Raw genomic sequence first — 15,126 nt, 5'->3', positions numbered from 1 at the left:
TTGCTCATCTGCAGAAAACACTCTGAACTAGCAGGCGTGGACTGATGGAATAAATCTCTTCTATTAACATGAGAGATAATTTTATGTAAATGTATTTGGAGACCTTCTAGCAGAGCTGAGCATCTTAGCAGTACCACTTAACATCTTTGCAGGGTAATTGCATTTAGACCAAGGTCAACTGAAGGAAATAGCTGACTAAATTAGCATTAACCAGGTTCCTGGGGGGCTTGGGGCATTGTAGACACTCGATCTTGCCTCCAGAAAGGATATGTTGACACTGGAGAAGCCAGCTGCTTCCAATGCGCTGTGTTTTATTCAAATGGGGCAAATTCTGTCACCCAGGGAAGATTTGAGGCTCATCAGGGACAGTCTGGGTTTGAGGTTTTTTCCTCCAGTTTCCATCTCTACCTCTTTTAAATGGATTCAGATTCATGCATCTTGCTCCAGCTTCTTTTTATCACTGTGGGTTGGGAATGATGTCCCCATAGTGGTAACATCTTTCCTTAAAGCATGGAAATAAAGCAATGGTTATTGTCTTCAGGAGGGTGGGGGATGCAGCTGGATTTGTTGATGAGCTGCTTCTCTGAGAAGAGACTGTCTCCAAGTCCATGAGCACGTAGGTGTGCTAGTGGAGTTGGATGAGTACTGGGAAGCATCAGCCAGAATGGGAACGAAGTCTCTTTCCAAAGGAGGGGTGTCAAATGCATTTTCTACAGCTGCCAAGGTGAGAGGAAGTTCTTTGTTTGTCCACCTTGTGCTGGTGGTTGTTGTAGAAATAATTGTCAGATGCTTGTGGTTATAAAACACATCCCCCATTTACTGAGCCGAGGGCCTAGGCCTGTCTGCTTGCACTATTGCTTAGAACTTTAAGACTGCCTGGACATATGTTGTGTGTAGGGCAGCAGGAGAGACACCTGCAGTATGTATTTTTTTCTTTCCTTGCTTTCACCTCTTGGAAGAAAAAATAAAACAGGTGGAAGCGTTCTTCTTGGGTTCACAGAGATGTATGATCTTGTTCTTACTATTTTAAAACATTTGCAGTTGCAGCATTTGCTTGAATATGTGGTACAGAACACTGATACCTCTGTACTCAGGTCTTAGTATTCATGAAATGGTTTGCAGTGGTTCCTTGTCTTCCACAAAATGTGCAGCCCATTTGATAAGAAGCTGAGAGAAGGCAGTTTCAAACCCACTATGTGGTCTCTCTGAAGGATGGAAAAGAAGATCGAGCAGAGTGGAGCAGATCATAAAAAAATCTGGGAAGAGAAAGCCTAGGTTCTGCTCTTGGCTCAGAGATGTGCTCAGACACATTCACTTTATGCAGAAATTGCACTGCAGATGGTGACCTGTTGACTTCATTACGGTTATTCCAAGCACTGACATTTTCCCAAGCATATTACATGGCATCATGATCCTTTTGAGTTATGCTCTACCTTTGTGTTGGAGAGTGATGTGCATAATACTGTACTGGATTATTGTTTTGCAGTTGTTGTATATGGAAAGCTGAGTTGGAGCCCTTAATGAGAGAAGCGATAGAAGTATTGAGGATATTATTCCCCCCATTAGACCTATTTCTGAAAATGTCCAAGGCCAAGTTAGATGGAGCTCTGAGTAAACCAGTCTAGTGGAAGGCAGGTGGATTGGAACTAGATGATCTTTAATGTCCCTTCCAGCCCAAACTATTGTAGGTTTGTAGGATTATTAGCTCCAAATTTAGTCCAAGTCTTTTCCTACGTGACTCCTAAGAAGTCAGTGATGATACATCAGAGAAAACTCAGTGACATAAAAGTCATTTCGAGTCTCTAATTTTCCTGTGACCTATTCCAAAATTATATATGAATATAGTCACATCTTAAATTGCAGACACATTTTGGCATTGCTGCGGTAATTTTTGATAATATTGGAGCTCCATATTTACATCATCAGGAATTTTGTTTAAGACTCCCTGGCAAATGGTCTGTTTGCTGTACTGTGGAATGTAAAAATTGTGCAGCCTTTATTAAATAGAAATTATACCTTATCTCCTTGCATTATACAATCTCAGATTTTTAGGTAGACTGTAAGAAAATAACTGTCTCTTTCCCTAATGATCTGTGTTTTTGAAATCATCTTTACAAAACATTGCAGAAATCATCCTTTGCCTCAGTGAACCAGCAAAGCACCATTACTCCGTTGAAGTGCAGCTGGGATGATTTACTCTAGCTGAGATCTGGTTCTGCACCTGGAGAAACATTGGCTTTCAATCTCTGCTCTCCAGCAGGACAGCAGTTAGGAAAATTATTCATTGGGTCACGTTAGCACACTGACACTACAATTTGCTGTTGCTGCTCAGAAAAATAGTTACCTTCAGCCAAAAATTGGGTTCAGACACTCTTGCAGACATGTGATGTTTTGTCTTTATGGGAAGCTCCTAAGGTAGCAATGTAGTAATGACTTAGAAGTCTGGAAGCAGACTTTGGAATGAGAACCAAGAAAATTCGTCTTTGGCTTTACTGCAGGTTTTCTGACTGACCTTGGACAACTGAAAATCATTCCATGTTTTATTTCCTCTCTCTGTAAAATACCAATCTGGCTGTATTAATCAGTGTTTGTAAAGATCCTTGAAATCCTTACATAAAAGAGCATATTACAGATCACAGAGTAGTTGGAATAGATGTAGCCTATAAAATGGTGCAATCTACCGAACTTGGGAAGAAAAAGAGGGGACGAAAAAGCCCATCCTATTAGTGTGCTCAGCTCCCCAGGCAGATTGTAAAGAAGCTCTCTGAACCTGGCAAATTATCTGTCATGGTTTTCCCAAATGGGAAAGAAATGAGCTGCCAAGCCTTGGTCAGGATCTTCTATGGCTTTTGTGCCTTAAATATGTCCGTGTATTGCATGGAAACTTTCTGTTCTCTTTGATTTTAAAATGCACCTTGCTTTTAATTAGGGCAATACTGTTAAGACACTACTGGCTGTTAGGAAAAGGTTTTCACTCAGAGGGTGACTGGGCACTGGAACAGGCTCCTGAGGGAGTGTCGTGGCACCAAGCCTGCCAGAATTTCAGAAGTGTTTGGGCAACAGTTTCAGGAACATGGTATAATTTGAAGACTGTTCTATGCAGGGCCAGGAGCTGGGCTCTCAGTTATCCTTGTGACTCCCTTCCATCTCAGGAGATTCTATGAACCTGTGGAATTCCAGTGTGATGACGTGAATCATACAGAAGTTTATACTTAATGAAGTATATGCTGCAGCAGTTGCTTTTGTATAGTAGGGAAATTGTAGACCTCACTTTGAGTATCAAAGGTTTTTACACAATGCCTGAAAAAGCCTTTAAGGGCAGCATCCCACCATCAAAACACACAGCATGGCCTTCAGCTTTACTGATTGTAAAGGTCTTGGCTTTCTAATCATAGGAATTTGCAGCCACATCAACAGAGTAAAAACCTGCATTTGTCAAAAAGTCTTACTATTTCTTAGCATTTTTCTCCTTCTTGCAGGCATGCCTGTGTGATTCGAGGCCAGGTGATGACAGCAGATGGGACCCCTCTAGTTGGAGTGAACATCAGCTTTGTCAACAATCCTCTGTTTGGATACACAATCAGCAGACAAGATGGCAGGTAGGATGTCTGTATGGGATTTACAGTGTTCAGTCAGCAGTAACAGCATTATTGCCATGACCACTAAAGAGAAACTCCTTCCAAGAGCACATTTATTATTGACCCCTTTTGAAGATGTTGGTGCATTGCTGTTGTTTTGGGGCTATCTTTGGCTGGTGACCAGTCCCCAGTGCAGTTCCTTGCTGTTCAGTTCCAGGGCCAGTCTTGCTCAATGTATTTATCAACGGCCTGATGCAGGAGTTGAATGCACCATTAGCAGGATGCTGATGGTACCAAAGTGGGAGGTGCTCTTGATGCTCCTGAGGGGCAAGAAACCTTGCAGAGAGATCTAGATAGATTGGAGCATTGGGCTGTGATGAATGAGATGAATTTTAAAAAGTCAAAATGCGGATTTTTTGCACTGGGAACAGAGTAATACCAGGCACAAGTGTAAACTGGGAGAGGGGTGGCTGGAGAACAGCCCTGCAGAGAGGGATCTGGGGGTGCTGGCCAGCAGCAGCTGAATAGAAGCTGTTAGAGCAATGTGTCCTGGCAGCCAAGAGGGCAAACCCCATCCTGTGGTGTATCAAACACAGCATGACCAGCCAGTCAAAAAGGTGGTTGTCCTGCTGTTTCCGGTGTTGGTGCAGCCTCACCCAGAACACTGTGTGCAGTTCTGGGCCCCACAGTTTAAGAAAGGTGTTCAGGTCCTTTAACGTGTCCAGAGGAGGGAAGAAAGTGGTGACAGGACTGAAAGGAATATCCTGTGAGCAGCGTCAGAGGACTCTGAGTTTCTCCAGTTCAGAGAAGAGAAGACTTGAAGAGTGCCTCTTTGCTTCCGACAGCTTCCTGAGGAGGGGGTGTGGAGTGGGAAGTGCTGAGCTCACCTCCTTGCTATCCACTCATAGGAATCATGGAAATGGTTCAAAACTGCACCAGGGGAGGTTTAGACTGGACATGAAGAAATGTTTCTTAACTGAGAGGGTGCTTAAACACAGGCTTCCAGTTAAGAAAACTTCCCTGTCCAGCCATCCAGGAGCCTCTCTGGCAGCCACACTCTCACCACCTGAGCTGGGGCTGAGGCCCCTTTGCAGCTACACCCCACATTCACAGTCACACTGGGGTTCCTTACCTGCTCAAGCCCAGGTTTCCCACAGAAGTGTCTCATATATCCAGATCCCTAAAACAGTTGAAGCTTGGTGCAATAACTAAATTTAAAAATAACAGTCCAAGCTGTTTTTAGCCCAGTCTCCCACAAAGGAGACCCTGGGCTTTTATCCTCTCACAGTCTAAGCATGGGAAAGTCTGGAGTCATCAGCTCCTGTCATGTCTCCATGTGGGCACTCAGCAGTTCCCTGCCTCTTGCCTCAGTCTTTGGCTTTTGGCTGGCCCCCCAAGGAGCTCAACCTGCAGCTCACACTGCAGTTGCACACAGAGCTACCTGCACCAAATGTAACCTCAGCATTCCTAGAGATGTTCTATGCCCCAAGCCTGTCAGTGTTTAAGAGGCATTTGGACAATGCCCTTAATAACATGATTTGATCTGATCAGCCCTGAAGTGATAAGGCAGTTGGACTTAATGCTGCTTGTACTTCCCTAACAAATCAATAGCCTCTTCTCTTCTCTTCTCTTCTCTTCTCTTCTCTTCTCTTCTCTTCTCTTCTCTTCTCTTCTCTTCTCTTCTCTTCTCTTCTCTTCTCTTCTCTTCTCTTCTCTTCTCTTCTCTTCTCTTCTCTTCTCTTCTCTTCTCTTCTCTTCTCTTCTCTTCTCTTCCTATTACTTATTATTATTAACTTTGTGATATCACCTAGAATCCTTAGCCAGCAATTTGGTAATGCAGTGCCCATGCATATAAAAAAAAGATGTCTCCTGCTCCCAGCAGCCCTATTCTTGCTAATTCATGTTGAAATGATTAGGAAGAAGTCATTAAGATTACGGTTGTGTTAGAGGCGAAATCTGAGCAATCATGCTCAACCAAAACAAAAGCAGTGCAAATTGGGAATGTCTTTCATCTTATCTTTTGTTTGTCAGTGCTAATTGGCTCCCTTTCTTTTGAGAACAAAAACGTAACAGAAGGGGTTCCAGCTGCATATGCTCTACGTATTGACTACTAACCACTAGCACTTGGGAGATGATTTATGGATTTTAGCACCTCTCCAGTCCACAACTTTCATTTGATTTGGCCAGAGAAACAGATAGAATTGTAATGAAAAAGAGGAACATGTGCTAGCAACGTGTGTTTGATGCTGTCCTGTTCACACTCAGGGATGTTTTCATCTACTGTAACACTGATGGGGACTGGGAGGCTTTCCAAGAGATGCTCCAAATCTTTGATGTTATGACAATAAAATGCAGATAATAAAGAGGCATTCCAAGAAAAGGACACCCCTGGAGCTGGTGTCTCTTATTGCCAGTAGCTTAGGCATTACTGCAAAAAGGAGAAAATTTGAACATTTGTACTTAAGGGTATCTCTGGCAACCTTACTGAACCTACTTTGTGGGAAAGTGGGATCCAAACCACACGCTCATGATGAGCTTGCTGTGTATGGACCACCACAAAGTCTGTGTCCAGTAGAACAGATAAATATGACTAAAAGATTCCTAGACAACAGTGCCTGTCATAACCTTTTGTTTGGTCTCTTTCCTTGTATGTGTACAACACCCAACTACTGTGTGTAATCATTCATTTAGATTACAAGTACTGTGAGGAGAGAAAGCATCTTTGCTTTGCAGTTGTGCTGTACCTAGCACAGAGGGGCTTTATTGTAAACTGGACCTCTAGCCAGCAAACACATAAGTTAAAGGGCAGAGCATGGAGGTGGACTGCTGCTATCCAGGCTCCAGACTTTTGTAATATTCAAGCAACTATTTCTTCCTGATTTTTGGGTGGTGAAAGGCAAACCCCTCCCACTATAAATCTATTCCTACTGGCCGTTCAAGCTAGGGATGCTCCTTCCATGCTATGTCCTTCCCAAGGTCCAGCTGAGCACACAGGGCAGAAAGCAATGCAGCCAGAGCATCAGTATGCTCCACCAGGCTTCGGTGGACTCCTGGTTCCTTGGAGTGGCTGCCAGCCTCCAGAAGCTAAATTAGTTTCAAAGAGCTCAGGGCTGCAGTTCGCTGACTCAGCCCCCAGCAGAGACTCAGCTCTAAGTGATAAAAATGACAAAGATCAGCTGTCTCAGAGCAAGGAATCTGTGACCAAGTGGGATTCATCCTAAAGCTGTGATTTCTGTAGGCAGCTGGTGGGGGTCAGTGTAGCCCCAGACTCTGTGGTGTCAACTCTTCTGATTTCACCTTCTTCACCTTCCTCTCAAGTCAATCTGCTTGTACAGAAACCTGGTGCACAAACATCAAACAAATTGTCTAATTGAAGTGGTGAGCCTCCAGAATAATGAGCGTACCTTCCAACTTGTCTAAAGGATACATGCAGGTATTTTCTCAAGTGAACAGGCGCATCGCTGCATCTGTGTACTCTATAGATACTCTATGGACAAAAACCACTTGTCCATAAATGGACAAGTTAAAGAGCACCAAAATCCATAGAACCATGGAGTGGTTTGGGTTGGAAGCTACCTTAAAGATCGTCTAGTTTCAACTCCTGTGCCATAAGCAGGGACCACTCCCACTAGACTGGATTGCTCAAAGTCCCATGAAATCTGTCCTTGAGTCCAGTGACTTCCTCAGTGGTCTGTAAATTATCTTGAATTATTTAAGACCATCCAAGCTAAAATTTGTCAGAGCAGAAAATGTTGTCAGACATCCCTAATTTCTAATCCCGGCCTCACTGCTGATTTAGTGGGTACCATTAGATGCATCTCTTGACCTTCCCAGGCCGGTGAACCAGCCTGTAAAAGGGAGTTAATATTTACTTGCCTTCCTTACTGATTGTTATAGTATTTATTTAATACTATTTGTAAAGCACTTTCAAAATAATGTGAAGAATTCATGCTATTCCAGTTTCTATTATCTTTTTTATGGGTGTGAGTATTTTTTTTTAAATAGAGCATGACATGTCATCAGCTTTTGTACAGCCAAGTTTTCATGTGATTGAATCAACTTTCTTTTAAGAAATTGATACTCTGAGACAAGAAGCAGGCTCTCCTGACCTGCAGTAGCAGGCTGCATGCATTCCCAGTCCAGAGCAGTGCACAATCATACAGGGTCATCTCTCCCATCTTCAGTGTCATTCTGGTTTGGAGAATAAATGGGAGCATACATGCAAACAATTACTTTGTTACGGGGGTCATGAGATAACTGCATAAAACTCAGAAGGGTTATTATTTGGCATACTCACCATAGGAATATCTATTCTTGAAAATGTGCACTGAGTTGCCTTAAATTGATTTAGTAAATCAGTTTACTGGTAGCAGGGAAATAACTGGGGTTTTAAAGTAAGGGAATTTAAAGATACAATGGCATCAGTTTAGCTAGATTGGTTCCTAAGCTGATTTTGTTGTTTCAGGTTTGTGGGTTTTGGGGCTTCTTTTTGGCATGATAAAGTTTCCAAATGAGTCTGTAAAATTTCAGTTTTAGAATTGCAGTGAACTAAATTTTTCACCTCTGTAGGGGTGTTCACTTTATCCCAGGTCCCTCCTATTACATTGCTCAGATACAGCCTGAAATAGTGAAACCCTGGTCCTGTTTAAATCGCATTCCTTAAACTGAGCAAAACTTTTATAACTTCAAGGCTTGCATGTGTTTTAGCCTAATTACTGCAACAGAGACTTTGTTTATATAACAAGGCATGAATATAAAATGACCACTCTCAAACTACTCTGTTGCATGCGTTTCATTGTAAAGCTAAGTTAACAGACAGTTCAAAGCATCAGTACTGGATTATACACCACATTTTTAAATGCAGCTTTAAATTTGGTTAACGTGGTAGTTTAGAGAGGCTGCAAGTCCTCAGGATCCCTGAGTTGTAGGAACAGTGTTAATATAGCAGCAAGAAAGTCTCCAGATTTTTTTCAACATTGTAGTCAGCAGCTTTGTCATGTTTTTTTCAAAAATACCAAAAACGTGAACTTTCAGATGAGAAAGGGTTACACTTTCCTGTGGGTTTTTTTATTTTTTGAGCCTGCTTTGGATAAAGAGATAATTTCATCCTTCGGCTTATCTCTCCAGAGTCTTTAAAGACAAACAACAAAACAACAGTGCCACAAGTATGATTTTTACAGAGTGATAAAAAATACATCAGATATAAGCAGCAAAAATGGAAATAAAAATATCTCGTTCCTTCAATCCCAGGACAGTTTTCTTTTGGTTAAAATTAATTTCACTGAGGAAAACTGGGAGGTGTTTTCAGTTTGGTTTTTTCTGTTTGGTTTGGGATTTACCTTTTCTTCAGTTCATCAAGGTAACTTGAAAGCTGCACCCTGGGACTCTGGAAAAACCAGCTTGTGAGTGACACCGCTTGCTAAAACATACTGCATGGTTCTGTTTTCACAGCTGCTGGAGCCTAACATGGAGGTGGTGCTTGCCCTTCTGCATCCTGTTTTGGGGATGCAGGAGAGGCCAGGACGTTTCCCCCCGGCAGATTCCCATTCCTGATCCAGGCTCAGTGAACCCAAAGGGGTGAAATGGAGGTGTTTGCAAATAAAAGCTCTTCCAACTTGCCTAAAAACTTGTTGAGCATCATTTGTAATGTTTATTTCTTCCCTCTTGTTGGCCCGTTCAGTGCCCGGATCCATGCAGAGCAAGCATCTCGCTCCCAGCTGAAGGGCTTGCCAAATGCTAATTGACTGTTAAAAACATTCACATCAGGGTAGAAACGTTGTGCAGCTTTGCTGGCAGGGACCATCAAGTTACTCCTCAGGCTACTGCAAGCCAAGCTCCATAGGTCTGGGAACATGATGCCCCAACTTGAGTGGTAGAATAAACATGGCTCTGGCTTTTTGAAGTGCTTTCCACTTCCTCTCATGGACTCAATTCAACATTCTTAAATGAATAACCTTTTTTCATAATTCTATTTCCTAAATGCCACCTCAGTCCATCAGCCATGAAATAAAACAAAGGTTCCCCAAAAAAATTGCTTGACAAAGACTTTTTTAGAAATAGTTCATGCCCATTGTTGGTCCTCTGGTATTGTTGCACCCAATCTGAAAGCCTCACAATTAATTTTGAAAAATAATTTTTAGATACTTTTTTCACCTTTCTTACCATGTATTTACAAGGTGCATCAAGTCTGGCTTTGGGCAGAGTGTTTCAGATCCCAGTTCTCATGCAGAGAAACACTTAAGCTCATCGCTCTTTAAACACATGAACAGCTCTGCTGAAAACAGTGAGCCTGATCACATGCATGAAGTCTCAGTGAGAGTATCATACAGCAGTATCAAGCAAGAAAGTGAGATGCAGGGAGGAGAAAACTTTCTTTGCCTGAAGCACATTTGGCATTGCAACCGAAGAGACAGTGAGAAAAACACAAAGGAGCAAAAACAAGAGGTGGTCAACTTCTGTTGAAATCCTTTCCTTTCTTACTTAACACTTCTTTTTTGGGTCCATACATAGTAGATATATCCCCGTGGTACTTGATAAATTCTCCATCTGTGACAAGATGTGATGTTTAAATACAAAACTAAGAAAACCACCAGAACCTTATCCCAACATCTTTAGATCCAGAGGATGAATATTTTCCTTATCAAGGTAACATTTTTTCACACAGCTCTGGAAGGCTGTCTGTTATCCAACACTAACACAGGCAGAAAAGCCACTTGACTGGAGGTAGCCTAGGGTGAAGTCACAGACCACAGGCAGTGATTCATCTGCCCTGCTCTAAATGCTTAAGAGTCAAAAAAGATGATGTGCTGAGTGCTGTGGCACACAGACACCCTGCACTGTATGTATTTCTAGTAGACTAGGCTCAGTCCATGACTGGGCTCTCCATGTTCCCTGGGTTGCATTAGGCATAGTCAGGTTAGCAGAGATGCCAAGACAATTTATATGGAGATGTGTTAGAGAAACTGCTTTCCAAATAGTGTATTTCATTGTGTGAATTGATCCAATCTGTGCATTTGTTTGGATAATAACTACTTAAAAAAAAATAGTATGTATGGCCAAAATATGTTGGTGCTAGAAAAGCACCAACAAAGATAAACACGTTTCAAGAAAGGTATGGATATGATTTCAATATTCATTAGGACAAGGTGCAAAGAAGCTGAGCTTGGACTCCTGCCTCTGACACTTGCTGTTACTCGGGTAAAGCCTATTTGGGCTGCAGATTTTAGGTTTATAAAATGAGAATGATGATATTTCTTGCAGATTTTTTTCTGAAGTCATTGCTAGGGAGTTGATACAAACAGATGGGGTGGTGCTTGCACTAATTTTGTATTCCATCTCTTAAAACAGCTTTGATCTTGTTACCGTTGGTGGAATCTCCATTATCCTGCACTTTGAGCGGGCTCCTTTCATCACCCAGGAGCACACGCTGTGGTTGCCGTGGGATCGCTTCTTTGTGATGGAAACCATAGTCATGAGGCACGAAGAGAATGAGATCCCGAGCTGTGACCTCAGTAACTTTGCCCGGCCCAACCCTGTGGTCTCTCCATCTCCACTCACTGCTTTTGCAACTTCCTGCTCAGAGAAAGGTCCTATTGTTCCTGAAATCCAGGTATGAACCATCTGACCTGAGGGATAATAGCTCAGAAAATCATAGAATGGTTTGGCTTGGCAGGGACCTTAAAGATCATGTAGTTCCAACCCCCCTGCCATAGGCAGGGATACTTCCCACTAGACTAGGTTGATCAGAGCCCCATCCAACCTGGCATTGAAATGGGATTGGGCCATCCACAATTTCTCTGGGTAACCTCTGCTACTGCCTTCTCATCCCTATCTTCTTTCTGTGCTTCTTTTGACAGCTTTGAGCAACACAAATGCAACCATTCCCCTGCTTTCCTAACAATAAGTGTTCCCTGTTTGTTATCCAGTTTTTTCAGACATTTGACAGGAGCACTCACTCCCAGGCACTCACTTTACCAGATTTCTTTTCTCTTATCCTGAGAGATGGAGGCAAAGCATTTGTGACTGACAGTACGTGAGCTGGGACTCTTGTGTGACTGACAACAAGCCCTTGGTCAGCCCTTTGGGATTCAACATGCCCAGCGCCAGGCTGATGCCCTTCCTCTGCTCTAATGCCTGTCTTCTCTTCAGGAGCCAGTTCCACCCACAGGGCACTATGAATCTTGGTGGTGGAATGTTGGAATTAACTTTCTCATGGTTGGAAGTCACATTCCCCTGCTCTACACAGCTGCTGAGACATGCAGTCAGCCAGCAGATGGCTGAGAAGGAGCCAGCCTGCAGAGCACCTCAGTTTTATTGCATTTCATGACTTTTGGAATAGATGAGCAGAAAGGGTTACCTTTAATTTCTCATCCCCAATTTCCTTTTTTTTTTTTTTTTTTGAGGAAGCATAAGTAAGATAAAGAACCTTAACAATCTGCTGTGGCTTCAAAGTATTTTGTCAAATGGAAAGTTGTGTTTTAAACTGAATAGTCCAAAAAACCAAATTATCAATTTTCCTTAAAAACACTAATTCTATTGAAACATATGGATGTAGCAGCATTCAGCCTTTGCTATCTTGGACATGTTGTTCTCTGGATTTCATATGCCTGTGTTCAGCATGTCCTGAGTATTGCTTTTAGTGACAGTAATCTGCCAAGGTGGAAATAATAAGTGTAGAGACAAATTGTGTGCTTCCGGTGTGACCCCACTGGGGCTGCAGTACCATTGATGAGGAAAGAAATAGCTTTATACTTTCTAATTTTAATAAAACAGGTGCTAAACCCAGCAACAAATAAAGCTAGTGGTCTCTTTACCTTTCCCTCTGGACCAAGTCTTATGAGCCTTTCTCGCACTAATTTCCTATTACAGTCACCATGTTTGTCCCTGCATAATTACTAATTAAGTCCTGTGTCATGTGAAGTCCATCATATTATAAATTCTTGGTTCAGAATCTTGGTTTCCACATCTTTTTATCACATAAGCAAACACCATGAAAGGTAATAGTGCTGCCTGGGAAAAAGCAAGTATCTCATGCAGTGCAACTATGATCATAACCTCAGTCATTATTTGGTACCACAAACACCTTCCAGTAGACCAGACTGCTCAGAGCCCCATCCAACCTGACTTTGAATGTTTCCAGGGATGGGGCATGTACCATCTCTCTGGGCAACCTGTGTCAGTGTTTTACCACCCTCATCAAAGATATTTAGTGCCATTTGAAATGTCCTGATGGTATCCTACTTGGCCTCCAACTGCCATTCCAGAATGATCCCCTATCAGTGTCCTGAATCCTTGTGAACAATAGATCACTTGGACATCCCAAATCCCACTAGACACCTGTAGTTATGGAATCTAATACATAAGAAAGATCGATTTTGAGATTATAAGGAGTTCAGTTGTCTGGATATGTGCCAAATATCCGAGCTCCCATTTAAGTGGACAGAAACCTAATCAGTACATCGGTGGAGCCTACACATCACTTAAACTGACCACCCTAAACCTTTCTGGTTCTCACTGGTGGTATCAGTTAGATTCCACTGACTAAAATTGATGTTTACATGCCTATCTCACATGAAGCATATTTATAAGTTGACATCTGGATTTAGATGCCTTAAACTGAATTCCACTCTTAAGTTTACAAGGCAACACTAACCTTCTAAAGAGTCTGTCTGTATCTGCTGTTAGCTGTAGGGAAAACTTAAAAGAGCAGTTCAGAGGAGATAGCTAACTTAGGTTCCTAAGTTGAGATGAGATGAATCCCATACATGATGAACACAGTGCTTTTCCTGTGTGCCATATGTCTGAGCTAAAACCTGTAAATCAATATTCCACCTCAAATATTGACTGGTGAAGGTTAGCAGAGTTTGTGGTGCAGGAGTTTACAAGAGAATCTGATTTGTGACAGAGTCCTGACTGTACTGCAGTTCAGAAATGGACTACTTTTCATTTCTATACTGGATGTACCTACAATAAAAAATAACCTAGCCGTCCATTCCTGCAGCTGCATTTTATAATACACAGTTCTAAGTAGGGAAATGTTAAATATAAAAGGTGTGAGCACATATCTGGGAGGAGGTGACAAGCAGATAGCAGGGCTGGGAAAGAGATTTTGACAAGTGGCTAGATAAGAACCTCATGAGCTCCAACAAATAAATGCAGAACTAAATGCAGTGCTCTCTACCTGGATGCATTCAAAAAACTTAGTGCATTTTCAATATTTGAGTCAGGTGCCTATAGAGAAATTTGGGACCATTCAGGATGCCCTGAAGTGTCCCTTCTGGCCTCCAGCTGTAGTTTAAGAAAGGCGGAGATGTCAGAAAGGTCCACGTCAGAGTTGTCATGCCCTTGCAGAAGTGGTGGATACCATAGAACATTTCGAAAGCACTAGATGTCTATATTAAGGCCCATGAATCAGACTATAAATGTTTGGGGTTTTTTCATTCTCTCTGAGCATCTTGCCAAAAAGAAAAAGACATTGACTGTTCCTTGCCTGTCTGCTGGCGGAGTGAAGAGTAGCTGTAGAAGACGTGTAACCCAGCACACAGAAACAAGATTTCCTGCCTTGTCTCTTGCACAGAGTAGAAAAATTACCACTACTACAAGAACAGTTCAACACCACAGAGCCAAAAGAACATGACAGTGAAAATTGTTACCCTCTGTAAATCCCCAGTAAGCCTGAAGAAGCAGCTCTTCTGCCTCCCACCCTCATGGCTGGACCTCTTTAAAAGAGAAGATTGTATTGGTTACTTTGGGTAAACTCTAAGAGTCTTTCACGAGGCCTGCAGTCACAGCATATGAATGTGTCTGGGCCAAACAGCAATTATCAAATAGAAATAAGGGCACAATTTACCTCTTGTTACTTCTAGCACATTCAGATAATTTTAAAGTTTGTTTACCCCCTTTTCTCCCACTGATATCCTGCTGAATTATATACCCCCCTATCAGTGCTGTGTTTTGTTGCTAGTTTGTCACCACTTACAAACTACAAATATATTTTGAATCACCTGAGTTATTATTTGAACCCTCTCTTCAAACAGACACCTTTAAACACAGCCCCTTGTGCTGCTCAGTGCCTTGGCAGCGTTGGGCTGACCTTTTCTTTGGAATGGTAGACAGCCGAGATAGATCATGACAGAGAGAAATAATTACTTTTGACAAGGATCTAAAACAGACTTTCCAAATAGTATCTGCATGACAATTATTTTTGCCTGTATTTATCCTAATGGGGTTACACATGAAGACAGATTTGATACAAGGGACCACCTTTACTGCAGTTTGGCTCAGCTCATCTCTGGTTGAACCTGGTCCTCATCCAGCTTGTTGCTGATCTCATAAAATATATTTGTAAAATCCTGGGTTTTCCCAGTTCTGTCATATTTCAGCCTCCTAAGCACTGAGATATGAAAATACACTGCATTAGAGAAGGAAAGTATTTATGAGCACAGTGGAATGGGGCTTTAACTGCTGGATGTGTCTGTCTTCAAGTGCTGCAACACTCTGAGCCTTTTAGTTATCACTTGAAAAAGTGTTGGACCTCAGATAACATCTC

General features: G+C 42.2%; 1 protein-coding gene across 12 annotated transcripts in view; it reads left to right on the top strand.

Annotated features, from left to right (window-relative positions):
- The window catches only part of TENM4 (teneurin transmembrane protein 4), a 1,208,276-nt gene that overhangs the window by 1,126,014 nt on the left and 67,136 nt on the right, over positions 1-15,126 (top strand). For all 12 annotated transcript variants that reach the window (XM_066175594.1, XM_066175595.1, XM_066175593.1 and 9 more), the window contains 2 exons: positions 3,480-3,599; positions 10,926-11,187. In XM_066175594.1, coding sequence (XP_066031691.1) covers positions 3,480-3,599; positions 10,926-11,187 — 382 coding nt within the window. The remainder of the gene's footprint in view (positions 1-3,479; positions 3,600-10,925; positions 11,188-15,126) is intronic.

The sequence above is a fragment of the Chamaea fasciata genome, unplaced genomic scaffold (genome assembly GCF_029207755.1).
Source record: "Chamaea fasciata isolate MVZ Bird 193981 ecotype frontalis unplaced genomic scaffold, bChaFas1.0.hap1 SCAF_2, whole genome shotgun sequence".
Classification (NCBI taxonomy): domain Eukaryota; kingdom Metazoa; phylum Chordata; class Aves; order Passeriformes; family Sylviidae; genus Chamaea; species Chamaea fasciata.
Note: the sequence above shows the minus strand (reverse complement) of the source record. Positions and strands in the feature narration are given on the sequence as shown.